A 27005-nucleotide genomic window follows, 5' to 3' on the forward strand; every position below is an offset into this window, starting at 1 on the left:
GAATTATGTGCCCAACCTGACACAGGCGGTGGGTGGATCCAAGGCAGAACTTGTTCCATCACCTTTATGGGTCAGCCCCAATATTCACCAAAGGGGACTCTCTGCCAGCAGCACCTGCTGGTTCCCAGACCCAGGGGAGCACAGCGGGGTGACAGCTCTCATCCAACCCAGACAGGGGGGACAGTAAGGTCATCGCTGCCTGTGTGCTGTCTCCTGATCCACTCAGAACTCCCCAGAAGAAGGGACCCGTTTCTAGCACAGTTCAAGGAGAAAGTCATCACAAATACTGTGGTTGCAACCTCAAAATAGGAAATCTGGGCCACTCCCACTCTGCTCTGCTCTCAGTTTTGCACACCTTTGAGCCAAGAGAACATCGCTGATGGATGAGTCGGAGCAGCCGTCACTCAGCAGGAATGGGGAAGGTGACACGGTGTTCAGGGAGGGAATGGGATGCAATACCCAAGCAGGTGTTCCTGCCCACAGTATGGCTTCTAGGAACTGAGAGACAAGCATCACTTGACATTCTGTGTGCTTCCAGTGGGATGGCAGATGGAGACTCACCAGAGACCCGTGACCACGGCTGTTGGGAGGCTTCACAAACACTGCTGTGCAAATCCACACTCCAGCAGCAATCCCAAGGGCCAGGATGAAGCCCAGCCTCAGTAGTTAAGCTGCTTACATCCCTGTTTCCCTGCCTGTACAATATTTCCCCTCTGCTATCTGTCACCTGGTGACGCCAAACCCCAGCGCGGAGGCTGCAGTGCTGCTTCTGAGCATCCACAACCATTCCTGAAGCAAAAACACTCTCCCATCCCCCAGCTCCTCATCCAAGTGGCTGCTCACTGTCCCTGGGTTCAGCCCAAACAGTGCTTTTTCCAAGAGGAGACCTGGGCAGCTCCAGGATGATGGGGAGAGTCCACTCTCCATCCATATCCTGCTCTTCAGCCAAAACACATTTGCACAAGGCGGACAAGAGTCGGCCATTGCCAGAGCTGCAAATCCCAGGCCAGGATTTCACCACCAACACATCTCCACATGCAGCACAAGGCTAAACCAGACTGGACAGACTGGCATTGGGGCACAAGGAACACCAAGTGCCACTGCGTTGGGCCAGCTGGTGGGAACTGTGCATGGCACAGCCTCTCCTGGCACGATGCTAGTACTGACCCAGGTATCAGCAAATCCCAAAGAATCCCAAAGAATCCCAAAGGACAGAGCTGGCCGAACAGCTCACTGTGTGGGCAGTGGGAGTGACCAACTGATCAGAGGAACAGGAAGAATTCACCCATCACGCAAACAGCCAGCCCCCTTCTGCAAACAGCCCTGGTCCCAGAGCTGTGCTTGGGTCCCAGCGAGCGCTGCCATCGCCTGGGGCAGTCAGAGCAAGGGCTGGCTGAGGCCGGCTGTGGCATGCACAGGGAATTGGTCAAACAGCAACAAAACAAAACGGGACAGAATGGACTTTGCAATTGCAGCTCCTTCTCGAGCAGCCCCGAAGCTGGTGTGCCTGGCAGTGAGCAGGTACATCTAACCACTTCCCACCACTGGCCTGCCTCAGCACCTGGGAGAAGCCACAACATCTCTCCACAGTGCTGGAGAGGGGATTTATCACTTTGTCGGGTGGCGGCGCAGATAAGGTGCGGCACCATGCAAAAAACCAGCAGCAAGTGAGTGTGCAAAGGGGACGGTTCTCCAGCACCCAAAGGCGCCACCACGTCCCTTCCCTTGGGCCAGGAGGAGGTTCAAGTGCACCCCAAATCAACACCAGCATCCAACACAGCTTCCGAGTGCCCGCTGCCCTCCCTGCCTGCACGTCGCTGTCCATAGATGGGATGCTGCCCATAAGGCAGAGCCACCATGACCCTGTCCCCCAAGCCCCCTTGGCTGTGCCCTCCAAAGCCACCAACAGAGGCAAATTTGACATTTGCAGAGAAATCTCCCCCTGTTCAGTGCTAATAATCAGTCAAGTAGAGGCGGATTTTTGCAGCATGATACAAGCAGCAGGGAGCAGGGAATGCAAGCGCGGGGGCTGCTTTCCAGGAAAATGGGGGCTTTTCCTCCCAAAAAGGAGCAGAGCTGGAGGGAAAAGTGTGGCTGGGACATGATCCCTCACCCTGTCACCCTTTGGACAATGCAAGGGGTCAGGACAAGACCCCTGCAGCACAGGGCACCCCAGCCCCATGGATGCAATGTCCCAGAGCAAAGCCAAGCCTGTGACCCAACACTGACACGCTCCAGCCTCAAGGCTGCTGGCCACCAGCTGCTCAGCATCCAGAACAGTAGGAAAGTGATAATGTCCAATGGAGAAGAGATGGAAATAACCACCCCCTGTCACTGAGCAGGGGTGTCACAGGAAGAGGCAGTGGGAAAAGTCTGCGAGCTTTATTTTCTAACTGGGTGGTCCTCTGGGCATCTATGCCATGATGTCTAATAAAAAGAAAAAAAGGGAGAAAAAAAAAAGACACTGGTAGCTGGAAAGACGTCCTCAAATTCCTCTATCTGTGCCAGTCCCTGCGCCCCGAGAGAGCAAATGCACAGAGAAAATTAAAAGCAACTGTTTTACACTCCGCTCTTCTTCCAATTCAGGCCAAGCGAAATTTTTAGGTTAATTCCCAGCCTGTCCCATGTTGTTGGGAGCTTCATCTCACAGACCAAGGGCATGTGTGTGCAGACAGATTGGCCTGGAACAGTCAGCATGGAGAGCAGGGATCCCATGGGGACACCCCCATGAGAGTCTTGAGGGTGGCTGCTTGGGAAAAGGGTCCCACTGGACAGGCTGGCTTTCTCTTGGAGACAGGAGAGGGACCCTGGGAACCATCCATCCTCCCAGGGCAGGTTCTGGAAAGTTGAGTTCCATATGAGGCTTGCAGGTGGTTACAGAGGGACCATGCAGTGCCAGCATGGGCATGTCTCGCCAGGAAAGTGGAAATTCCCACAAAAAGGGGAATTTCTCCCTGGATGGGAAAGGAGCAGCATAAGACAAGCTGGCAACAGGTGGGTGGCACAGTCACAAACAGTACCATGTCTGCCAGCAGCCAGATCCTGCCACCACACAGGATCAAGGGATCTGACAGCCCACTACCCACAGCAACAGATTTTCCCTAAAGGGAGAACAGCTGCGCTGACTGACCCAGTTTTTCCCATGCTGTGTGGGCACCCCAGAAGGTCAAATTTAGACTGTGAGGGGCAAGGGCACATCACCTCCCACCTGCAGCCCTGGGAGGGGGGACAGTCACATCTCCAACAGGTGGTGGGACCACATGTAGCTGCCCCAGATCACACCAAGCCCCATCCAGCAGCAGAGCCACGCACAAAAACAACTCGTGAACGCAGCGCTCCTGGGATTAGGGACTTAGCGTCCGCACAGCCCTTTGAAGTTGGAAGTGCTAAGTCTGATTATTATTAGAGAGCTCCAGCTCATTAATCCTGATGTTTGGGGCTGGATTTTCCCCCTCCCAGCCCCATTCCTAAGCCGGTTCCCGAGTACGATGGAAATCCACTACTACCACTAAGTATTTGTGACTCTTTGCAAACACACTCTGGGTCTCTGCCCCAAGCAGCTCCAGCGCCCTGCAGCATCCCAGGAAGCAGCGGGGGCAGCCCCTGACACACACGCAGGTATTTTTATCTAATAAAAATCCAAAAGGGACACGAGTGCGTAAGTGTGAAGTACCTTCACCTTTCCTGCAAGCCAAGTACAAAGGTCAGATGATTCCAAAAGACTTTTCTAGCCTGACTCTAGGTAATCACCAACACTGTCCCTGCCCATGGGGCGAGCAGGACGTGCTGGGCACTGAGCCCCCATGCTGCAAAGTGGGACCCCCCCAAGCCAACCTTAAAATGTTTGAGTGAAAAAGGCAGAAATATTCAGAGCTGTTAAATGAACCGTTATTCCTGGGTGTGCTTCGGAACGTGCACACCCCCACATCCAGCCAGGCTGTGAAACGGGGCAGAAACCGGGAGGGGAGGCGGGCAGGGTGGCGGGGGAGCGCCGGGGTGGCCGCGGTCGGGGGGCTGCTGGGCACGGGGAGCTGCGGGCAGGGCGGGAGGTGCGTGCGTGCATCACACAACTACCACAGCCACCATCTTATCTGGGAAGCGGGATTACTTCACCCCAGCTGCAAGGGAGAAGCCGAGCAGGATTGCGCCGTTTTCCCAACCGGAGCCCCCCGCGCAGGGCCCGGATCCGGCCACGGCGCTGACCCCCGACCCCATGGGAACCGGACGCGAGGGCAGCCCCCAGGGCCACCCACCACCCCGACGGCAACAAAGCCAACGGGGGGCTGCCCCAAACACATCCCTGGGTCCCCAGAGAGCTGGGTGGCCCCCGTGGCAGGGCAGGCAGGCACTACGGCGGGCTGCGTGCGCTGCTTTGAGCCCCCCAACAAAAGTAAATAAGCCTGGCACCGGGAGGCAGCGCAATCCCCGGGCAGCGCCAAGGGGCCGGCCGGGAGCGGGGGGCTCATCCCGAGCCCCCTCCGGGATGGCTCCTTTGTCTGGGCACGGCCGCGACGCTCCGCGCCGCCCGCCCCTTTCCCCGCACACACCACGGCATTTTTTTCCAGTTACATTTTTTCCATATTAGCCCTCAGATTTCACGATGCCCCCCCCCCCAGCGACCGCAGCAATATGTCTGATCTCATTGCCATAATAGGATCGGGAGCGGGGATGGCAGCCCTGGCCCAGAAAGGTGTGGGAGGAGGGAGGGCGGCCCTGTTCCCCTCGCCCCAACACCGCGGACGGGCCCCTGCATCCCAAAAACGTCCCCCATGTCCCAAACACCCCCTGCCATGGGAGCGCCGGCCGCGGGCCTGCGTGAGGCCTGGGAGGAAGAGGAGGAAGAGGAGGAAGAGGAGGAAGAGGAGGAAGAGGAGGAAGAGGAGGAAGAGGAGGAAGAGGAGGAAGAGGAGGAAGAGGAGGAAGGCCCAGCCCTGGCAGCCCCCCAGCGCTGAACCCTCTCCAGAAAAGGGGCTGGGGTCCCTTTCCCACGTCCCCGGGAGAGCAGGGGGTTGTAGGGCAGGGGGGGGTCATGACCGGCACGTCCAGGAGGGGACGTTTTGTTTTCAACAGTTTTTCCCAGGACTTTCTGGATCGCCTGATGGAGACCACAGGACACCCCCACACCTGCTGGCGTGTGCCCCAGGAGGGGATGGGATCACCCCAAATGCTGGTGTGGGACCCCAAATGGCCTCAGGGGGTGAAGCCCCATGGGGTGAGCCATGGCCTGAGGGACCAGTGGGCACTGTGGGACACATGGGAATCTGTGGGGTCAGCAGGCATCCCATGGGATCCCTGGTCACCCTATGGGACCAGAGAGCACCCAAAGCGCTCCTGGACGTCCCGTGGACTTCACAAATACCTGTGAGTCCCTGTGCTGTCTGTGGGGTCAGCATGCACCCCAAGGGACCACACGCTACGCCTGGGACCAGCAGGCACCTGCTGGAATCGCTGGATACCCTATGGCACCAGAGAGCAACCATGGGGCTCCTGGACACTCCGATGGATTCACAAATACATGTGGGTCCCTGTGCTATCGACGGGGTCAGCAGGCACCCCGTACGACCACACACCACCCATGGGGTCAGCAGGCACACCAAGGGACTCCTGAACACTTTATGGGACCAGGGTACACCACTGGGGATCCAGAACACCCCATAGAATTAATGGATACCTATGGGTCCCTGGGCTGTCTGTAGGATCAGTGAACACCCCATGGGTGTTCTTAGATACCCTATGGGACCAGGGAGCACCCTTGGAGTTCCACAACACCCCATGGAATACAGGGATACCTACCTGTAGGTCCCTGTGCTATCCATGACACCCTAGAGCATCCCTGACCTGATCCCACAGTACCCACAGGACCCTACAATATCAGTGTCCAGCAGGCACCCCGTGGGACCTCTGGGGATCCCGTGGGATCCTGTGTGAACCATGGGGACAGCAAGCACGCGTGGCACCCCGTTCTATCCGTGGCACCCCAGGACGTCCGTGGGACCCTATACTATCCATCGGGACACCCATGGGACCCTAACCTACCCAGGGGGCTGCCAAGGTACCTGTGGGACCCCAGGCTACCCACGGTGCCAGCGGACACCGCACGGAGACCCAGGGCGCCCTAGGGGCGGGACGCCGGGGTAGATTTTGGGGGAAAAACGGTGGGTTTTGGGGTAAGATCCCACCTGGTTGAGATCCTCGTCGTTGAGCAGGTGGGACTCGCGGGGCTTGAAGCAGTTCTGGCACTTGCTCTTGTTGAAGATGTTGGCCTGGAACTTCCTGCAGGGATTGTCCTTGGCGGCCATGGCGCGGCCCGCGCCCGCTGCGCGCCCGCTCAGCGCCCCGCGGAGCGCCCGCCCGCCGCCGCGCCCATCGCCGCCGCCCCGCGCCCGCGGGGGGCGTCACGCGAACGCAAAAACCAACACAGAAAAACCCAACGGAGACAGCAGGGAAAAAAAAATCAAAAGAGGGAGCGAAGCGCTGGGCGGCCGCCTCTGCTGCGGCTCAGCGGGCGCGCATGGCCGGGCGGCGGAGCGCGGAGGGGCGGCGCCGTGCGGGGCCGGGCGGGACGGTGAGGGGCGGCGCGGGGGTCGGCGCGGTGCGGGGCCGGGCGTGCGGGCGCTGCGGGAGCCGCTCCCGACTGCGCCGCCCGCAAAGTTTCCAGCGCCGCGGAGCCAGGCGGAAAGGAGGGCGGGGCCGCGGCGCGGACGGACGTGCCCCCCCACCAATGGGAACGCGTCTCCGCCCCTAACGAGTGGCCGCGCTGGCCAATGGGAAGCAGGGAAAGGGGCGGGCGCGGCGGGGCCGCCTCGGCCGCGGGGGAGGGGCGGTGCGCTGACAGCTGAGGCGGGATCGGCCCCCGTCGGCTGCGCTCGGCTGCGCTCGGCTCGCCTCAGCCCGGCTCCCCTCAGCCCGGCTTGGTTCGAGTCGGGTCGGCCCAGCTCAGTTTGGCTCAGCTTTGCACAGACTGCTCAGCTCAGCCCAGCACAACTTGGCGTGTCTTGGCTCAGCTCGGCTCTGCTCAGCCCAGCCCAGCTTCCCTCAGTCCGAGTCAGTTCAACCTGACTTGGTTCAGCCTGGCACAGATAAGCTCGGCTCAGCTTAGCCTGGCACAGCTTGTTTGGCTCTGCTCGTCCCAGCTCAGCTCTCTTCAGCCTGTCTCAGCACGGCTCAGCTCAGCTTAGCCTACTATGGCTCAGCTCAGCTCAGCTCAGCCGGGCTTTGCTCAGCTCAGTTTGTCCTGGACCAGCTCAGCTCAGCTCAGCCGGGCTTTGCTCAGCTCAGTTTGTCCCGGACCAGCTCAGCTCAGCTCAGCTCGGTCGGGCTTTGCTCAGCTCAGTTTGTCCCGGACCAGCTCAGCTCAGCTCAGCTCAGCTCAGCTCAGCTCAGCTCAGCCGGGCTTTGCTCAGCTCAGTTTGTCCCGGACCAGCTCAGCTCAGCTCAGCTCAGCTCAGCCGGGCTTTGCTCAGCTCAGTTTGTCCCGGACCAGCTCAGCTCAGCTCAGCCGGGCTTTGCTCAGCTCAGTTTGTCCTGGACCAGCTCAGCTCAGCTCAGCTCAGCCGGGCTTTGCTCAGCTCAGTTTGTCCCGGACCAGCTCAGCTCAGCCGGGCTTTGCTCAGCTCAGTTTGTCCCGGACCAGCTCAGCTCAGCTCAGCTCAGCCGGGCTTTGCTCAGCTCAGTTTGTCCTGGACCAGCTCAGCTCAGCTCAGCTCAGCTCAGCTCAGCCCCTTGTAGGAGCAGTTGTCTGGTGCCCCGCACAGAGCACAGTGAGCTCCCCACACAGCCCACCCCCAGCCGTGGGACACATGGTGACACGGTGACAATCCGTGCCCCTGACCCTGTCCCCAGCCCTGGCACACGAGGGCACGCAGGAGTCACCAACCCTCGGACACTCAGATTAGGTGGGGACAATGTCCCTCACGCCCTGTGGCACCTCGGTGACTGCAGCACTGGGGACAGAGCAGGGATGAAGCAGGGACACATGTCCCCCCTCAGCCACGTCCCTGCTGTGCCACCGCCCTGGGGCCAGCCGGGAGCTCCTGTTTGTCCAGTGAATTTTTATCCGGTGGAAACCGGCAGGTAAATATTCCTGACCAGCTGATAAGGACCCGGTGTGAGGCCACAGGTTTGGCCTCCCAGCTCTGGCCCTGGGCTCTGCACAGAACCACCAGGGAAGAGACCTCAGTGCCTCTGGAGCATCACTGGCTCAGGAGAGAAATGGGAACGCTGACCCCGGGGCAGGGGGACAGGGCAAAGGTGCCAAGTGGCACCTCCAAAATGCACCCAAGACTGGCACATCTACCACAGTCAAACCTCATCATAGCACAGGGCACCTCCTGCTCATCCCAGTGTTCCCCACCAGTGTGGGATGGGGCCTGCTATGAGGAACACACACATGGATCTTCCTGGATTTTTGGGGCCAGGAAAAACCCGTCGGAGAAGAGGTGATGGCGTGGTCCCCTCACGCCTGGCGCTGTCCTGTCGTTTGATGTGGGGCCCGGCCTGGGCGGCCTCGCCACGCCGGCTCCACGCTGTCATCCCCAGTAAATAAAGCCCAGCTCAATTGCCTGCTCGTTTATTAATTTTTGCTTCATCAAAGGCAGCTTTAATCATCTGTCTCCCTCCTGCCAGGGCCACGCGCAGCACACACCGTGTGCCATGGATTGGGATGGGACAGCAGAGCACCAGTGACCCCAGTGCCTCCTCACCCCAGCCCACTTTGTGATCCCAGGCTGGCAGTGGCCACCAGACCCCCACATGTCACCATTTAATGGATTTTCCCACATTTTCCTTGATCCTAATGATATAAAAGCAGCATGACCCTACCCCAGGAAGAGAGGATTTTCCCCTCTGGATTGTAAGGACCCTGCTTCCCTTGCTGTGGGTCCAGGGTTCACCTGGCACATGACTGCGGAAATCCTGCTTCTTGGAGAAGGGAAGATGAGTTTCTCAACCAGCCCTGGTCCTTGCCTGATTCCCCTTTCCTCCCTCCTTGTTTCCATCCCCAATGTTGGATTATTCCAACATTGCTTGCAGAGGATCTGGCATCCCACAGTTCCAACAGCACTTCTTTTTCCATAAAAAGCCCCTCTGCAGCTCCAGGGACACCTCCATGTGTTCTCTTGGCCCCCAGCCCTTCTCCACCTCCTCAGGGCATGGACCCCACAGACGGGAGGAAGCCTCCAGGAGGGAAGGGGCTATTCCCTAATTCCATGGGGCACCATTCCCCTGGAGAAGGGCATGGTGCTGGCACAGAGCAGTCCCTGCAGGCTGTGCCTGCCCCGTGGGCTCGGGGCCGTGACCTGGCGCCACACACGGCTCTGCCGGAGCCGGCAGCACCTCTGGGGAAGCGGCTGCTGCCGGGGCTGGCTCCAGCCTCTCCAAAAATCCAGCTGAACGGGACAGGCTTCTCCACAAACCTGTCGGGCCGCATTCAGCCGTGCGGAGCCGGCCGCCCGTGTGCCACGTTCGGTGCTGCTGGAAGCTCACTGCCCGTGACATCTCCTGCGTGCCCCAGATCCTGGCACAACCCTGGCACTGAGGTCCTGATGTGTGCCATGGAGTGGGCGTCCCACCCCATCATCCCATCCCATCCCATCCCATCCCATCCCATCCCATCCCATCCCATCCCATCCCATCCCATCCCATCCCATCCCATCCATTGCCACCGCTGTGGGAATGACTGCTTGGGGCTGCTGTGTCTCCTCAACCCACAGACAGTTTTTTCCAGAGGAGTTTTCTCAAATGAGGGCAATTAAAACAATGGGAAAATGGAAAGTTTTTGTCAGAGAGCTGCAATGGCAGAGGGGGAAGGTGCTGTGGTGAGTCAGCCCTCCAAAAAGAAGCCCCAGCGCCGGGTAAACAAGCTGCAGACCAGGAGGTGTTAGTCACCAGACCAGCCTGGGAGGCACCGGCAAAACCCTGCAGGAAAGGGCTCAGCAGCACCAAACCCCACTGGAGAGAGGAGAGAGCAGCACCTGCTCCTGTCATGGCACCATCCATCGCCTCTGCCCGCCAGGATGTCACCGCTTTGGTGACATGGTGTGGCTGTGTCGTGTTTGCCCGGCACATTTCACATTTTTCTGCAGGGCCGGGCAGGAGCAGCACAGCTGGGTGCTCCTCCTGGGTGCCCATCGCTCCCCACAGGACCTTGGGCAAGTCACTGAATGCCTCTGTGCTGCCAGCTCGCCGTCATTACTGCGGAGCTGGCCAGACAGACAGAGAGACAGACAGATGGGTGCCCAGGGGAGAGGGCAGGAGTCATGGCTCGGAGCTGGAGAGCCCCGGGATCCACACTGGGTCCAGGCTTGGACTGAGAGGAGCCTGAGAGGGCTCCCCCCTCCTGCCCTGCTCCACGTGGAGTCCCAGGGTGGGATGCTGGACTCAGCAGGGCTGTGCAGGGATCCAGAGCCTTCCACAGCCCTGCCTGGGAACATCTGGCAGGGAAAATGCTGACCAGAGGAGGCTTGGATGCCCCTCATGCTGCTGTGTGTTTTAAAGGGGTGAGACACACCGGGGGGAAATCCATATGGTGTGAAAAACACCTTTCTAGATGGAGAGAAAGGCCCCTGGACTGCTCTGTGCCCAGTTGCCACAGAATCAGAAAATGGTTTAAGTTGCAAGAGACTTTAAAGACCATCTTGTTCCACCCCCTGCCATGGACAGGGACACCTTCCACTAGACCAGGTTGCTCCAAGCCCCATTCAATCCCATTTTTACCACTGGGAAAAATAAAAGGACCCAAATTATCCACTGGAAGAAAGCCACAGCACTCAGCTGCAGCTGATGCAGTCCAGAGGGGAGGATGCAGCTTCCATGGGGCTGGAAAAGCCCATGAGGATGGTCCAGAGCAAGTTGCACATTCATGCAGAGGCTTGAGCTTGTCCCAGAAGCCACAATAAATCCTGTCCCACCAAGCAGAACTTTCCTCTTGTCCAGAGATACCAAATGTCTGCGAGTTCATACCCTACTCCTAAAATTGATTAATTACACTCACAGTTGGGTTACCAGTGGTTGCTGCTGTCAGACCTTGCTGTGCTTTTGCAGGAAAATCCATATCTTTTGCTCCCACCTGGTTTTCCCCATCTTTTGGCTGCTGGGCAGGGAAGAGAGGATCCCCCTGTGAGGCTGCCTGCCCTGCCAACCCCCTCTCTCCTCAGCATCCCTGCTAAAAACATCAGCCTGTGCAAAATCCAGTGCTCTCAGCCTCTTCTGTCACTCGCCCCCTTGGCCACCGCCCCGGAGCTGCCAGCGCAGCCGTCGGATGTCTGCTCTGCTGACTCCATATAATGCAAGTTCTACAAATGAAAATGTCACATGGCCCTAAATTAAATACTTTGGAGAAACCCATTATAAAGCAGCAGCACAATTAGCTTTATCAGCCAGCCCAGAGTCATGCCAAAAACCAAAGCCGACTCACTTGACAGGAGCTGCCATCCATGAAACCAAGCTAACGACCTTAATTATATTTTTAGCTTCTAATTTTTGGCTGACAGTATCCTCAATTACCCAGCCCTTAATTTGTGCAGGGACGGTGATCAGCCTCACCTGGCCTGTAATTCCCAGGATCAGCCCTTTCATCCCTTTTAAATATTAAATTGACTCCCACTGGCCACCCTCCAGTCCTCTGGAATTTCCCCAGGGTTTTAGTGTTAAAAATTAACAGCAGAGTTCCTGGGCAGGCTGCAAACCCCTTCCCGTGAGGGTTCTGCCAGGAAAACACCTCTCCAGAGAGAATTCAGCAGTGAGGACAAGAAGTTGTTCCCACCAGGTCAAAACTCCACGTAATCAGATCAGCTCTTCTGGCCAAAGATTGTTCTTTGACTCATCTCCCTTATCCACCACCCACGCTTTACACCTCAGCACACAACCCTGGCACTGAACCCTCCTTTTCCTGCTCCTTCCCTACGCATTTTTAGGGCTTTTTCCTCATTTCCGTGCCAGTCCTCAGCCAACCCAGGTCTTTTCCCATCTGGCCATCCTTGGTCTCCAGCTGGCTGCTGAGTTTGGGGAGCCAGCCTCGAGCACGGCCTGGGTTTTGGTAAAATGCTTCCCTTTTCCCGATCTGTTCTGGGTTTTGGCAAGGAGGCTGTTGCAGCACCACCCTGCTGATGCACAGGGGCAGCTCTGGAGCCTGGCTCACCCAGGGCTCACCCACAGCCCCGGCACAACCTCTGCGAGGGTCAGACCCCGGCCCCAGGGCTGCCACGGGACCCAGACCCCGGTGGGGCTGAGCATCCTTGGGATGATGCTGCAGCCCCAGGGCTGGTGCCAGGACAGGGGGCAAAGGGAGGAATGGAGCATGTGGGGTGTTGAGAGGGGCCCTGAACCCCCCGACTCTGGGGGTGCTGCAAATGGAGGTGCCAGGGAGGGGCAGGAGCCAGCCTGGGGGGCTGCATCCCACATGGAAGCGTCCAAGGCCAGGTTGGATGGAGCCTGGAGCAACCTGGGATGGTGAAAGGTGTCCCTGTCCCCTGTCAGGGGAACTGGATGAGCTTTAAGGTCCTTTCAACCCAAACCATTCCATAAATTGTGATTCCCCCTGGTGCAGCCAGGGCTGGAGCGGCCGCGTTGGAGGATTCCGGGCTGCGGGGACAGCCGGGCTGGGCTGGCCAAGGGTGCCATCTCCTGGGGACAGACCCACAGAGCAGATCCTGGGGACAGACACAGAACAGACCCTGGGGATGGACACACACAACGGATCCTGGGGATGGATACACAGAACGGATCCTGGGGACAGACACACAGAGCAGATCCTGGGGACAGACACACAGAGCAGACCCTAGGGATGGACACACAGAATGGATTCTGGGGACAGACCCACAGAATGGATCCTGGGGATGGACACACAGAACAGACCCTGGGGACAGACCCATAGAGCAGATCCTGGGGACAGACACACAGAACAGACCCTGGGGACGGACACACAGAACAGACCCTGGGGACAGACACACAGAACAGACCCTAGGGATGGACACACAGAATGGATCCTGGGGACAGACCCACAGAACGGATCCTGGGGACAGACCCACAGAATGGATCCTGGGCATGGACACACAGAACAGACCGTGGGGACAGACACACAGAGCAGACCCTGGGGACAGACACACAGAACAGACCCTGGGGATGGACACACAGAACAGACCGTGGGGACAGACACACAGAACAGACCCTGGGGACAGCCAGGCCCAGGAGCTCTGGACAGCAGCGGGGACAAGGAGCCGCAGCCCGGGGCACAGCCCGGGCACACGGGGATGGCCCTTCACGAGTGGGACTGCCACGGCACGGCCACGGCCCTGCAGAGCCCCGCTGTCCCCACGGCCACGCACGAAGCCGGGTGGCAGCGGTGGCTGTCGTGCGGTGACTCTGGGGGGTGCCGTGAGGGGACGGTGGCAGGACAGGGGGGATGTCCTGGGACAGGCACGTCCTGGCCCCAGCGGCCCCGCGGGGAATTGGGGTGACAGAAACGAGCCCTCGGAGCCGTCTGCGCTCAGCCTGGCCCCACAGTTGGCAGTTTCGACCGAAAAAGGCTCCTCTTCCCCTTCTTCCCCCACAGCCTCTTCTTTTCAGGTCCTAAAGGGAGCACGTGTGTGAGCAAATGTCCTGGCCAAGGCTCGGGGCTGCTAAAAGCAGAGGGGCTGAGGGGAGGAAATCATCCCAGCAAAGCTGCTTAAGGGGAAGGCAAAGCACCCCCTAAAAGCTTCAGAGCCAAACATTATCCACCCTGTCTGCTTGTTACCTGCAGCTTTCCTTGCAGCGCTGCCACTAGGGCAAGAGCCCAGCAGAAAAACAGATTTTGTTGTCAGGAAAAAAACTGGGCTCTGTCACCCCAAAAAGAGTGTGGCACCTCCAGAGGCAGGTGCAGATGGGCATCGCAGGCTGCAAAACCACGTGGGGGGATGCAGGGGGATGCAAAGCCCTGCAGAGGGATGCAGAAGGATGCATGGCACTGGGAGGATGCACGGGGAGCTGCTGGTTGATGCTCTGGGGAACCAGTGAACTCAGCAAAGGAAAGGTTTAATCCAGAAATCAGGAACAGGAGGCTGGTGGTGGCTGCCCAAACCACAGGAACAGCCCCGGGCATGGCAGGGTGGCAGCCACTGCCTTGGCTGTGAGCCAGGAGCTCATGGGGCACCACGTCTGGAGGTGCTGGAGAGCCAGAGTGCCCTCAGGGGCTGCAGGAGGGGGTGATGGTGTCTGGGGCACAGGGGGTGAGGCCACACGGCCGAGGAAATGGGGCTCCAGTCCAGACAGCCCCAGAATTCTACAGCTGAAACCACACTGCCTGATCCCTGCTCAGCGAGGAGGGACAAACCACCCCCAAGTGCTTCTCACTTCCCTCTTGAGGGCTCACCAGGGTGGAAACTGCAAGTCTCTGGTACTATTTACAGAGGCGAGTTTCCCCTGCAAAACCCCGAGAGCAGCAGGCTGGGGCCATCTCCCTGCCCTGCCACACTCAGCCAGCTCAGGCAACGCCAAAATCGTGATTTCCCTCCCAGGGGGAGGCTCAGCACAGCAGCGATCTCATCCTTTGTACCAGACATGTGGCATGGGGCAGTGTCCCTGTGGCGTGGTGCTGCTCCTTGCTCCAAGCCCTGTGGTGCACTGATGGTGCCAGCGCTGCTTTTCCTCCTCCTTCAGGAGCTGGGATGTGATGGGCCACAAGGTGCAGGGCTCCTCTGCTTTGGGCTCTGCTCCCCATGAGCAGGATCAGCCTCCAATGCCCCTGCAATGGACACAGTAGCAAAACATCCTCTGGCCTCTCCAGCTGCACGTGGCAAGCACAAACCGGGAGTTTTTGAACCGAACAGAAGAGCCCTTGATGCTGCTCCACGAATGTTTTTAGTCACAGGTATTGCTGCTTCCTTCCTCCTTCAGCTGCTTCTTGAGAAAGGTCCCTCTGGACTGAGCTGGGTCACAGTTCTGCCACGCTCCCAGCACCTCGTGCCCCTTCCTGGTGCCACTGCCAAGGCCATGCCCAGCATCCCTGCAGGAGCAGGGGGAAACCTCTGGAGGCTGCCAGCAGTGCAGAGGGGGCTCTTTGCCTCTGTGAAAACAAGCTGTGCTATTAATGAGCTATTAATGTGCTGTTAATGACTTATTAATGTGCTATTTATGAGCTATTAATGCTTTGTGCCCCCAGCCCAGCCAGGACTCAGCTGCCCATGCAGGACATAGCACAGCCCTCCTGCCTCCCAGACATGGATGCACCTGAGAAAATCAGTGTTTAAGGCACCTCACGGGGCTCCAGAGATGTTCTGTGAGCTGTGAGCAGGAGACAGGACAGTGGCTCGTGCTGACCATCCCAAGGACACGGAGAGGATGGATGCTCCCAGCAGTGCTTGGTCCTGGCATTGCCTCTTGCACAGCGTGAAACACCTTCCCCTGGAGGAAACATCCCACTGGCACAGGCTGCAGTGCTGGAACCACCACCCATGGAGGGATTTAAAAGCTGTTTAAGTGTGGCACTTGTGGCTCCTCAGTGGATGTGGCAGTGCTGGGGCCATGGTTGGACTTGATGACCTCAGAGGGCTTTTCCAGCCTTTCTGATTCTGGGATTCTGCTGCAGTCCATGATGCAAGAGAGGTGCTGCAGAGCTCCCACTCCACCAAGGCCCTCTGAAATGTGGCCACCTGGCCCAGGACACCTGTCCCTGGTCCTGGTGACACCTGTCCCTGGTCCTGGTGACACCTCACCCCGCAGTGTCCCCCACCCTGTCCCCAGCAGCCCAGGACCCCACGAGCCAATGCAAGGCACTGAGTGTGCAGCCAATTTGCATGGAAGGGACAAGGGGAAGCCCCAGGAAATGCACAGCCAGGCATTAACCAAATCTCTCTAATAATAACCCCTGAGGCATGCAGGGGCTCGGGGCTGCAGCTCGTGGGGCCATGGCTGGAGCTGAGGGGGAGTAGCCACTGCTGCAGAGCCAGACGTGAGTGACCCTATGGAGGGGCTGGGGGGCACGGGGTGGGGGGCTTGGGGGCCAGGGCTGGGGGCTGGGCAGGCTCCCAGTGCCAGCAGGGAGTGGAGGGTCTGCTCAGAGTTCCCATCCTGCTGAAGGTGGTCAGTGCTGTGGGGCTGGAGAGGGAATCACAGAATGGTTTGAGCTGGTAGGGAGCTGAATTCTCATCCAGTTCCAGCTCCATGCCATGGACAGGGACACCTTCCCCTGTCCCAGGTGGCTCCAAGCCCTGTCCAACCTGGCCTGGAACACTTCCAGGGATGGAGCAGCCACAGCTTCTCTGTGCAGCCTGTGCCAGGGCCTCCCCACCCTCACAGGAAAGAATTTTTTCTTAATAACTAATCTAAATTTACCCTCCTTCAGCTTAAAGCCATTTCCCTTTGTCCTGTGGTTGCTTAAAGCTTGGCATGAGGGGTCTGTGGTGGAGTTCAGAGGGGTCTGGTGGTTGAGAGGAAGAGGGAAAGACTCACCTGGCTCTGCTGGAAAATCATGGTTGAGAAGTCTGTGCTGGGAGCACCACATGTACCTTGGGACTCCCCAAGGAGGGGGAGGTCTGTCCTAGATGAGGCCAAACATCTCCTCGGACGTGTCCTCGCAGCACTGGGAGGGAGGTTCCCAGCCTGCAGCCCCTCAGCTTTAACACAGCCCCAGATCTGCCTCCCATCAATCATCCCATGGGAAACCCCACCTAGGTCAGGATGGCTCAGCTCCCTGCCATCCCCAGGGCTCACAGGAACCCCCAAAGGGCTTCCTGCCACCCCTGGGGGCTTCTCTGGGTACAAAACCCAGTTTCTTCCAAGAGTGCCTGAGGAGAGCAATGGCCTGAGCCTTGCTCTGCCCTGGGGATGTCTCCAGTCAGCTTGACAGAAAGTCATTATTTCATTTTATAGCAGTATTAATTGAACAACTGGGAGTGTCAGGCCAGCATCCCAGTGCAGAGAGGATTTTTCCCTGGGAGTGGGAGGGTTTCCCATGTGCTGGCCCAGGTAGGACCCAGCCCATCCTGCAGGGAAGGTGCTGGCTGGGCAGGGGCAGGACAGACGTGCCAAGTGCCCAATCTCTGAGTCCTGGAGAGAGAGGAGAAATCCTGGCAGGGCACAGGGGATTTTCTGTATAAAAAACAAAGGTTTGGCTCTGCCAAAGCAGCAGCTCAGCCTTTGGACACGCAGAGGATGACTCTGCAGCTTGGGGAGGTCTTAAACCTTTGGGCCCCATCAGCACCAGCATCTCCCACCCTGCAGGAAGCAGCTGCAGCTCCAGGCTCGGCTCCTGGGGGACGAGGCTCCCGGGAGCTCTCTCAGGCAGCAAAGGGGACATTGCCACCAGGGCCACCCTCCTGCTGGGTCAGAGCTTCTGCAGCTGCTCCTCTGCAGACCCCGCGACTGGCACAACACAGGAGCTGTTACCAGCCAGCTAATTCTTCAAAATGTGAGGTTTTGATGATTTTTATGCTGCTGAGAACTGCTCCCGTGCCTCTGGCATCACACCCAGTGCACAGGGGCAGTGGGAGCACTGGGGCAGCAGAGGATGGGAAAGCAGCCCGTGATAGGGACAGGAGCACGTCCACCTCTAGCTGGTACTGGTTAAACTGGTGCCTAAAGTCTCCTGGGGAGATTTCCCTCCTTCTTCTGATCTGACATGTCTTACACATCAGCCTGGTTTCACTATGACACCGGAACACCCAAGAGAAAGGGCAGGAATGACACACAAGGTCGTGGTTCTGGCACTTTCAGAGAAGCCTGCAAGGACAGTAATAGTCCCCAGGGCTTTGCTCCCACTGGCAGGTGCAGGGACCCCCAGACCCTTGGGGCACAGCTTGGGGGCACCTCTAGGCCAGGGTGGGCTCTCTGTGTGTCCCCTGGGACTGGCACAGGGCACACAAGCAGCTTGGAAAGCACATTTGGCTGCTCAAGCCTGGGACCAGAGGGGGCTGAGGGACAGCCAGCATCTCCCTGCCAGGGGTCCCAGCCCTAGAAAGGGACGAGGTGGCTGCAGAGCAGCCCCATGGTGGCCACCCCGTACCTACCTGTGCCTCTGTCCTGCAGCCATGGATGGGCCACGAGTGGGGCAGGATGCCATGAAGAACTGCACAGACCAGGAGTACTGGGACACCCTCGTTTCCCAGTGCATCCCCTGCAGCCTCGCCTGTGGGCAGTCCCTGGCCAGGAAGTGTGATGCTGTGTGTGGTGAGTGCTGGGTGCCCGGCATGGGAGAGTCAGGGATGGGAGGGAGGATCAGCCTGGGATGGTTTGAGCTGGTAGGGAGCTGAGTTCTCATCCAGTTCCAGCCCCCTGCTATGGGCAGGGACACCTTCCACTATCCTGGGTTGCTCCAAGCCCCGTCCAACCTGGCCTTGGACACTTCCAGGGATGGGGCAGGGAACCTCAGGGCAGGATCTGAGCCAGCTCAGCTTTGCAGAGCTTCAAGCCAAAACCACAGGGGGATGTGACAGCTCCCCATGGATGGGCTGGGGCTGGCAACAGCTCAGGACCAGGTGCCTGCACCTCTGCACTGCTCCCTTCTGGGGTCACAAGGCTGCACCAGCACTCCTGCTCCCTACTGGGGCCACCCCACCTCCAAAGGGGGGGATGTGGATAGTGATAAACCCCCAGCCTGGGACAGGCCCTGAGGTGTCCTGAAAACAGCTGGGGAGGAGGACAAGGGACAAATGAACTTTGCAGCCCAGCCCTGTCCCAGCGCCCTTCCATGAGTCACGGGCTGAGGCGGCTTCACCCATCCCAGGGCTGATTCAGCAGCCACAAGTGAACGTCTCCTCCCCGAGGACAGGAGATGCTGTTCCTGACATCCTGAGGCAGGTTCTGGTGTGTCCCACAAAGCTGTGCAAGCCCCAGGGCAGCAGCAGCAGCTCCGAGAGCAGCAGCCAGGAGCTGCCAGGGGATCCCTGGCTGCCTGAGACCATCCCCTCCGCGGGCAGCTGCCTGCAGACGCCTTTCCGCGGCTCTCCAGCCAAACCCCACCCAAATCCCAGCTCTGTCCCCCCGGCAGCCCTGCAGAGCTGTCAGTGCTTGGGCAGCGGTGCCACCCTGTGCCTGGCAGAGCAGCGAGCTGGGCTCCTCCTCATGAATTGGGGTGCTGGGACACCGTGGTCATCTCCCTCCCCTCCCGCAGAGTCCATGGACTGCAACAGGAGACCTGGATTTTACTACGACGATCTCGTGAAGAACTGCATCAAGTGCAGCTCGGTGTGCGGGCAGCACCCCCGGGAATGTGCCCTGTCCTGCGAGCGTGAGTCGGGGAAGGGCAGCAGAAATCCCCTCCTTGTCCCAGGGAGCTGCACCCTTGGGGGCTGCCATCAGCGGGGCTGGGGAAAAGCAGCCAGGGCATCTCTTTCCCATTTTCTCCATCCCACAGTGGCTTTTCCCTGCCGTGTGCCGGGGCTTTTAGGTTGGGCAGCTCCCCCGGGCAGAGTGGGGCTGGCAGCTGTGGATCCCACCCGGCTGAGCTGCCCCAGCCCTCGGGGAGGGGCAGCAGGAGGGGACAGGAGGGGACAGGAGGGGACAGGAGGGGACAGGGAGATCGCCAAGTCCTACACGGGGGTTGAGACGATCCCTGAAGATGGGGAAGGGAGCGGATGGGGCGTGCGAAGGGATCTGCTCTTCTCGCTTCACGGAGGAGTGCCAGCGAGCAGGGGGGACACAGAGCTGCTCCCAAAGTCTCCCAGGGAGGGCACAGGCGCTGCCAGCTCTCTCCCTCCCAGGGAGGCACCGCAGAGGTGTCTGAGCTGCCCCATCTCTCCTGCCCCACAGCCACGCCCGCGGGGCCGGCGGCCGGGCTGGAGCAGAAGGCGTGCGCGGAGCAGGAGCCGTGGCTGGTGCTGTACCTGCTGCTGGGGCTCTGCCTCTGCTCCCTCCTCTGCTCCCTGCTCCTGGGCTGGACCCACCTGCGCAGGAAGGGAGAGGCCGTCTCCTGCCAGGCCAGCGCTGGCACCTGCCACTGCAGGGAGGACCCTGCCAAAGGTGGGTGCTGGCAGCACTGGGAGAGGGTGGGGAGCTTGTGGGGGCAGGCTCGGGCTGCCAGAAAAGAAGCAGGGAGGGAGAAAAGGCAAAGATAACAAATGCGAGCCTGGAAGAGGAGCAGGACTGGACCCCTGTGCCCGATTCTGCACCCCAACCCCTCAGTCACTCCCTCCCCGGGCACAGCTCTATTGGAGCTGCTCCATGGGCAGCACCTCTCCACTCTCCATCCAGAGGCTGAGGGGACCAAAGCCAACCCTCTTCCAAAACAAACACCTGTCCCACAAAAACCCACTCCTAGTTCTGCAGCCAGAGGGGCTTCACAAGTCCTTGTGTTAGGGAGAAAAGAAGAAAGGTTAATGTGGAACAATTCAACATGGAAAAGGTGGTTTTATTCTTCCTCCTTTCCTTCTCTCCTGCCTTTCCAAAGAAAAATTGCCTACTTACCTATTTCTGCACACACATCACACACATCCATGTCTACATACATCCACCTCAAAGCCATCAATGTCAAAAATCACAGAGGAAGACCCCATGAACCAATGTGACACCTGTCACTCCAAGGACTGTCCCTCAAGCCATTCTTGTCTGCTTTGCTGAAGGACAGAGGGATTAAAGGATCATTTTTAAGATAAACCACCAGGTTTGGAGAGATTTTCTGAGTGTTCTAGCTGATGAAGCGAATCCATGTTGGGAGCTGGGTGTCCTCTCCAGTCCCAGGACCAGCTTTTCACAGGTTCTAGTGCAGCACTTCAGAGCATTCCCAGGTGGAAGCTGCTCCTGGGCCCCTCAGCTGACACTGAGTTTATTTGCAGATGGGCTGGTGGAAGCTGGCAGCGTTGCTGATGGATTCACCAGCATCAGAATCCCAGAGCCAGTGGAAACCTGTGGCTTCTGCTTCCCTGGACATGGCTCTGCTGTACAAGAGACCAAATCCTGCCACAGCAGCTCCTGCCACCCTGTGGAAAGGGCTGCTCCCTCCTTCTCCGGGATCTGCAGCGCGGGAAGCGCCGGGGCCGTTCCCAGCCCCGACGACGGCCACTTCAAAATCATCTGCTCTCCTGCCCAGGAGAAGACACCCATGGTGTGACCCGAGGGTGTTCCAGCACGGAGGGATGCTCTCTCTGCCCCCAAACCAAAGCTGCTTCACCCTCTGTTGCCAGTGACTGAACAGCCTCTGCCCAGCCTGGGCTGTGCCAAGGGCTGCAGGACACAGACAGGGCTGGAGGTGTCACAGAGCTGTTTGCTTCCACTCAGGAAACCAAATTCCCATTATTCTTGTGCACTCCCAGTGAAAGAAGTCACTTCCCATGTAGCAGCATCTGACTTCATCCTCCAGCTTGACCTGGGTGCATCCTGGCCACTGGGGACAGCTCATGGGGGGTTTCCATCCTGGTTGCACCACCAGCATCCCTGCAAAGGCTCGGGTGGTGCCCACTGCTCCCCATGGAGAGCTCACCTCTCCCTGCTGGAGATTCCTTCATGAATCAGAACAATTTTCAGCACAGCTGTCTCAGACGTGGAATTGGATCCAAGGATTTCCTGGTGAAATTGATAAGGAGCCAGTGTGGGAAGCTCCAGTGCCAGTTTCCAGCACTGCCATGGGTGATGCTGAGGCTTTGCCTCATGACCAGGACACGATGCTGCACATGAGGAGCTGGGACAGGCACCAAAGCCCTCAACGGAACTGGGTTTAAATATGAAAATTCATCCAAGGCTCAGATCTTTCTACAAAACTGGATTTATGTATATCTGACCTGGGTTATTCTGAAGAGCTGGTAAAAGTGAGGGATCAGCTGGAGATAAAGCTGCTTTGAGAGAATACTTTTATCTAACCTGGCTTTGAAAGCTATCCTGGAAAAATAGGAGTTTCAATGTGTAATTTGAAGTTCTCATTTCCACTAAAGGAGACTGTAGGATTTTTTTTTCCCCCAAGGAATCACTCCTGGTAGAAGCCCATCCCCTCCACTGTCTTAAACTAGAACTTTAAACTTGAAACAATAAATGTAATTCGATATGTGCACAAATTGGTGCTGGGAAAGCAGACAGCTGGAAAAAACATATATATAACAGATCCTACCCCTTCTATATTACACATTCCTTTAAATGTAAATACTTTTTTATCATTAAAAAAGGCATCACCTGGGAGGTTGAGCCTTTCACTCTGGTCACCTCCCACTCCCTCAGCACCCCCAGTCCGTGGGCATCCCAACCTCCAGACCTTCTCTGTGTCCCAGCACACCTGGAGACCCTCTTGGCCTCCCCTCTCACAGCAGCACCTTCCACAGCCTCAGCTCCTGTGGAATCTGCTCCAGGCCCTCTGCTCTCCTGCTCTCAGCTCCTGTGGTTTCCTGCCCCACAGCCCCAAATCCTGTGCCATCAGTAGCAACCCAGTTCTTCTAGAACTCCAAAAGTCTTTCAGCCCCCGAAATCACCTTGGCCTCCACCCCTGCTCAGCCTCAGCCTGGCATGGATCCCTCAGCTTCCCCAGGCTCTCAGTTCCTGCCCAGTCCCTCTCCTGCCCTCGCACCAGCTCTGGCTCTGCTGCTCATCTCCTACATCCTTCAGCCTCCCTTTGCATTCCTGCTCTGCTCCTGCTCTCCTCTCCTCAGGTTCCTGTTCGTGCTCAGACCTCCAAAGGCTCTTGGCTTCTCCTCAGCCCTCGCTCCTTCCTGCAGCACCACGTCCCCCACCCTCACTGGGGCCCTGATCCCCCCTCAGCCCCCAGCACCGACAGCCCCACATCTCCTCCTGCTCTGGGTTTCCCTTCCCAAACTCTGCAGGATGTTTGGGTTGGAAGGAATCCTAAAGATTATCACATTCCATCCCCTGCCATGGCAGGGACACTTTCCACCATCCCAGGCTGCTCCAAGTTCTGTCCAACCTGGCCTTGGGCACTTCCAGGGATCCAGGACTTCTTTGGGCACCCTGTGCCAGGGCCTGCCCACCCTCCCAGGGAGGAATTCCTTTCCAATATCCCATCCAACCCTGCCCCTGGCACTGGGGAGTCATTCCCTGTGTCCTGTCCCTCCATCCCTTGTCCCCAGTCCCCCTCCAGCTCTCCTGGAGCTCCTTTTGGCCCTGGAAGGGGCTCTGAGCTCTCCCTGGAGCCTTCTCTTGTCCCAGCCTGGCTCCATGGCTGCTCCAGCCCTCGGAGCAGCTCTCAGGACTCACCCCACAGTTGCACATCCTGTTTGTCAGGAGCTCCAGAGCTGCAATCACTGCTCCAGGTGAAGGTTTTGCACTGACCTTGGGGCAGCACCAGCACATCCTCCCCTGGCCTCAGCTCTGTGCCCTCTCTGCCCAAGCACTTCCCAGCAAGGACAGGGAATTCAGGAGAAGGAAAACCCTCAGCAGCAGCCAGTGCCTCACCAGGCTGCCCCTTGCCAGCAGGGAGCTCCTGGGGACACGTGGATCCAGTCCAGCTCTGGTGACCTACAGACCTTCAAGTGCCACCTCCAGGAACCATGATATTTATAGAGAGATTCAGAACCTTATTTAAAAACAGGACAGAATTAAGTGAACACATGCCACCCATGCTGCAATTAGGGCATCCCTGGAGGATCAAGAGGCATCAATTATTCAAATGAGAAGGATTTTAGGGCCATGCCTGTGCTAGTGAGAGCAGGAGCTCACCCTGTGTGGCACCAGGAACTCCTGCCCCAGCTGGCTCCGGAGGTCACTCACCTCACAGCCAGGCAAAGCCAGGGCTGGGACAGGGCTGCTCCTCCTGGAGCCATGTGATGTCCAAAAATTGGGGAAAACACTCGAGGCCAAATCCTGCCCAGACACAAGAGAGGAGCATCCCTCACCCTCCTCTCCTTGTGGGAATTTAACTACAAGAGAAAAGGTAACAGGGAGCAACTCGAACAAATTAGCAGGAAAATAACAAACCCCCTTAGCAGGAGAACCAAGAGGAATCAATGGATTTTGGCATTTTACAGCCCCTGGCCAGCAGCTCTGAAGGATCATACCTGGAGGCATCAGTTCCAATGCTGGAGGGACACTATGTACAGGACACCAGCAATTCCAGATGGGATGGATCAAGCCACATGGAATTAAGGGCACTGATGCTGAGCAGGATCCCCCGCCCTGGGTTTAACCAATTCTCACATTTCTGCTTTTTTTCCATCAGGCAGCAGCATCAGGCAAAGCTTTATCGCCACTCGAGTGGCTGAGGGATGTGACAATGTAGCTAAAAGCACTTTCTGGCCATTTTTGTGTCCCCTGGAGAGCTGTGTTCACTGCTGGCAGGTAGCGGAGCACACCCCGCCGTGAGCCGGCGTCGCTGCGCCACTCTTTGTTTACAGCCATTCCTGCAAACGCCTCCTCCCAACAGATCCAGCTGTGCCGCCAGAAAATGTACCTCAAAATAAACAAGTCAAGCCCAAAGTGCTGCCCTGGATGAGGAGCTGGCACTGCTGGCTGTCACCACGTCAGGGAGGCTTTGCTTCACCCTCCCTTCGGCTGCTCGGCGATGTTGAGGGAGTTCCACGGGGAAACTCCCGGCTCTGCCGGGAACCGTGCAGCGCATTGAGCTGCCCGGCTGCTGCTGGAGGGATGGAGGGGGAGAGGAGCCTGTGTTGGAGAGAAAGCAGCGTGAGGGGCAGCGCTGCTCATACGCCAGCAGCTGCTCTTCCATTTTTACAGGAAAAGGGAAAATGCTGTCCCCTCCTCTCGGAACCGGCATGAATTTACTGCTGCTGGAAACAGAACCTGGTGTGATTCGGGCAGGGACACGGGGGGTGGGCTGGTAGGCGGGAGAGGGGGAAGAAAAGAATAATAGACCTTTTAATACCCTAAGAATTCTGCTTTTGAAACCAGAAAGAGAGCCTTGAAAGCTCCCCCCGAGAACCATCTGCGCCGGTGCAGCCGCACAGAGCAGAACCCTCTCCACCAGATGGGCGGGGAGGGAAAATTAAGGGTGATTTATACGGCTGCCTCGTCCCTAAACAATTTGTTCCTGAGGGCTTAACAAAGCCGGCTGCAGCGGCAGCCGCAATGAAAACAGAATCCATTGAAAGGGCAGCCAAAGGCTCAGAGCTCGGCGTCGCAAAGCGAAGGCAGCGCCGGAGTCATCCTCACCCTCGGCGGGCGCGGCCGCGGGGTGGCGGCGCTCGTCCAGCCGGGAGCGGCGATGCAGCGGCGCTGGGACGGCGAGAGGCTGGCGGCTGCCTTCCTCCGCAAGGTGCTGCATTATTAAAGAGCAGCAGAGAGCGTGGCACGGCATCCGCACCACGCCGGGCTCGCTCGGGGGAAGGAGGGGCCGCTCTCCTGCGGGAGCGCCCGGCACATCTCCCATCGCCCATCTCCCATCGCCCATCTCCCATCGCCCATCTCACATCACCCATCGCCCATCTCACATCTCCCATCGCCCATCTCACATCGCCCATCTCCCATCGCCCATCGCCCATCTCACATCGCCCATCGCCCATCTCACATCGCCCATCTCCCATCGCCCATCTCCCATCTCCCATCGCCCATCTCACATCGCCCATCGCCCATCTCACATCGCCCATCGCCCATCTCACATCGCCCATCTCCCATCGCCCATCGCCCATCTCCCATCGCCCATCTCCCATCGCCCATCTCCCATCGCCCATCTCACATCGCCCATCTCCCATCGCCCATCTCCCTCCTGCAGCTCCCCAGCCGCGCTCCAGCGCAGGAATGCTCAGCTTAAAATTTCCAGCACAAATGGAAATTAAATTGTTACACAGGCAGGGAACGCGATGGTCTCGGCAGCACCCGGGCACCCCCACACACCGAGTTAAGGGCACTGATTCTGAGCAGGATCCCCCGAACCAATTCTCACATTTCTGCTTTTTCCATCACTCACCAGCATCAGGCAAAGCTTTATCTCTGCTTGAGTGGCTGAGGGACATGAAAATGTAGCTAAAAGCACTTTCTGGCTTTCCCACGCCACACCCAACCTGGGTCTGGCTCGAGCTGCTTCCATTTGTCCTTTCCTCCTCCGTGCCCTGTCACGGATGTACAAAACCTCCTCGTACTATTCCAGTCTGTATGCAAATCAAAAGAATTCCACCTGTTCGGCTGCTCTTGTAAGATGGTAATTTAAAACCCAAACACTCGATTCCCTTTATTTTCCTGTTTTTCTATTTATCAGACTGTGTTAGACACCTGCACCTCATTCCTGGAGCACAAACTAAAGGCTTAGATCCCTCCCTGCCTTTCCACATTGGCGAAGCTGAGGAATGGCTGCCTGGGGATTTATGCAGAGCTTAAAGATGAGAGAAGCTGTGGCTTCTCTGGATCCCTGGAAGTGTCCAAGGCCAGGCTGGACGGGGCTTGGAGCAACCTGGGATAGTGGAAGGTGTCCCTGCCCATGGCAGGGGCTGGAACAAGATGATCCTGAAAGTCCAACCCAAACCATTCTGTGACTTTCGGTGTGACACCAATTTACACAGTGCAAAGCCGACACTTCACCTTCTCCACACGGGAGAACAAAGCTGGTTCTGCTCTTCCAGCTCTGTTCTGAAAGCTTCCTCTCCCAGGCTGCAATTCCACGCCCAAGCCCAAGCTCCTGAGAGCAAGATCCAGCACGAGCAGCTCCTGCTGGAACCTCGATGGAAGGGGAGGAAAGGCCCCAGAGCTGCGAGCTGAGAGCACCGACACACAGGCTGTGCCACTGCAGGAGGAGAAGAGCGTGTGAAGAGTTAATCCATGTGGGAGGATACAAGGAACCAATACCAGCCTAGCACATACCAGGAAAATGTGTTGTTTACTTAGAGCACTGCAGAAGGGCTCAATAGCAGCAGATCCATCGCTCAAAGCTGCCCCGGCAGAGACCATTCCCAACAGATGGTACATTTTTCACCACTGAGGTTCTCTCAAGTGTCAGATATATATAAATCCACCTTTGGAAAGCAGCAGGAGGAAAAAAAAAAAACAAACCAAAACCAGCAACAACAAAATAAGCGCTTTTGAGAAATTCAAACTTATTCACAAGATTAAAAAAAAAAAACAACAAAACAAAACCAAAAAGAACCAAGACCACTCTTACAGTATAAACACACCAATTCATTCATTTTTACTGATGGTTGCATTTATGAATT

The 27005-nt window shown here is 57.9% G+C and overlaps 2 protein-coding genes across 9 annotated transcripts in view; one reads left to right on the forward strand and one right to left on the reverse strand.

Annotated features, from left to right (window-relative positions):
• Positions 1-6390, reverse strand: part of MPRIP (myosin phosphatase Rho interacting protein) — a 73045-nt gene extending 66655 nt beyond the window's left edge. For 7 of the 8 annotated variants that reach the window (XM_021549816.4, XM_085592120.1, XM_085592118.1 and 4 more), the window contains exon 1: positions 6180-6389. In XM_021549816.4, coding sequence (XP_021405491.3) covers positions 6180-6299 — 120 coding nt within the window. In that variant the 5' untranslated portion in view covers positions 6300-6389. Of the gene's footprint in view, positions 1-6179 lie in introns of all 8 variants that reach the window. The other variant, XM_085592121.1, reaches the window with a different exon arrangement.
• A 9326-nt stretch (positions 6391-15716) lies between these two features.
• Positions 15717-25542, forward strand: TNFRSF13B (TNF receptor superfamily member 13B). Its single transcript, XM_031506156.3, has 5 exons — positions 15717-15925; positions 18001-18141; positions 19085-19201; positions 19723-19932; positions 20745-25542. The coding sequence occupies exons 2-5, from the start codon at positions 18003-18005 to the stop codon at positions 21017-21019; spliced, it is 741 nt and encodes a 246-aa protein (XP_031362016.3). The 5' UTR covers positions 15717-15925; positions 18001-18002; the 3' UTR covers positions 21020-25542.
• The last annotated feature ends 1463 nt before the right edge of the window (positions 25543-27005 follow it).

This window comes from Lonchura striata, chromosome 14, assembly GCF_050655825.1.
Source record: "Lonchura striata isolate lonStrDom1 chromosome 14, ASM5065582v1, whole genome shotgun sequence".
Taxonomy (NCBI): Eukaryota; Metazoa; Chordata; class Aves; order Passeriformes; family Estrildidae; genus Lonchura; species Lonchura striata.

Excerpts from the sequence above, each read along its gene's own strand:
- TNFRSF13B (XM_031506156.3), top strand. The coding sequence starts at position 18,003 with ATGGATGGGCCACGAGTGGGGCAGGATGCCATGAAGAACTGCACAGAC. Across the intron at positions 19,202-19,722 it reads ATGTGCCCTGTCCTGCGAGC|CCACGCCCGCGGGGCCGGCG; the intron begins GTGAGTCGGGGA and ends CCTGCCCCACAG. Across the intron at positions 19,933-20,744 it reads CAGGGAGGACCCTGCCAAAG|ATGGGCTGGTGGAAGCTGGC; the intron begins GTGGGTGCTGGC and ends GTTTATTTGCAG.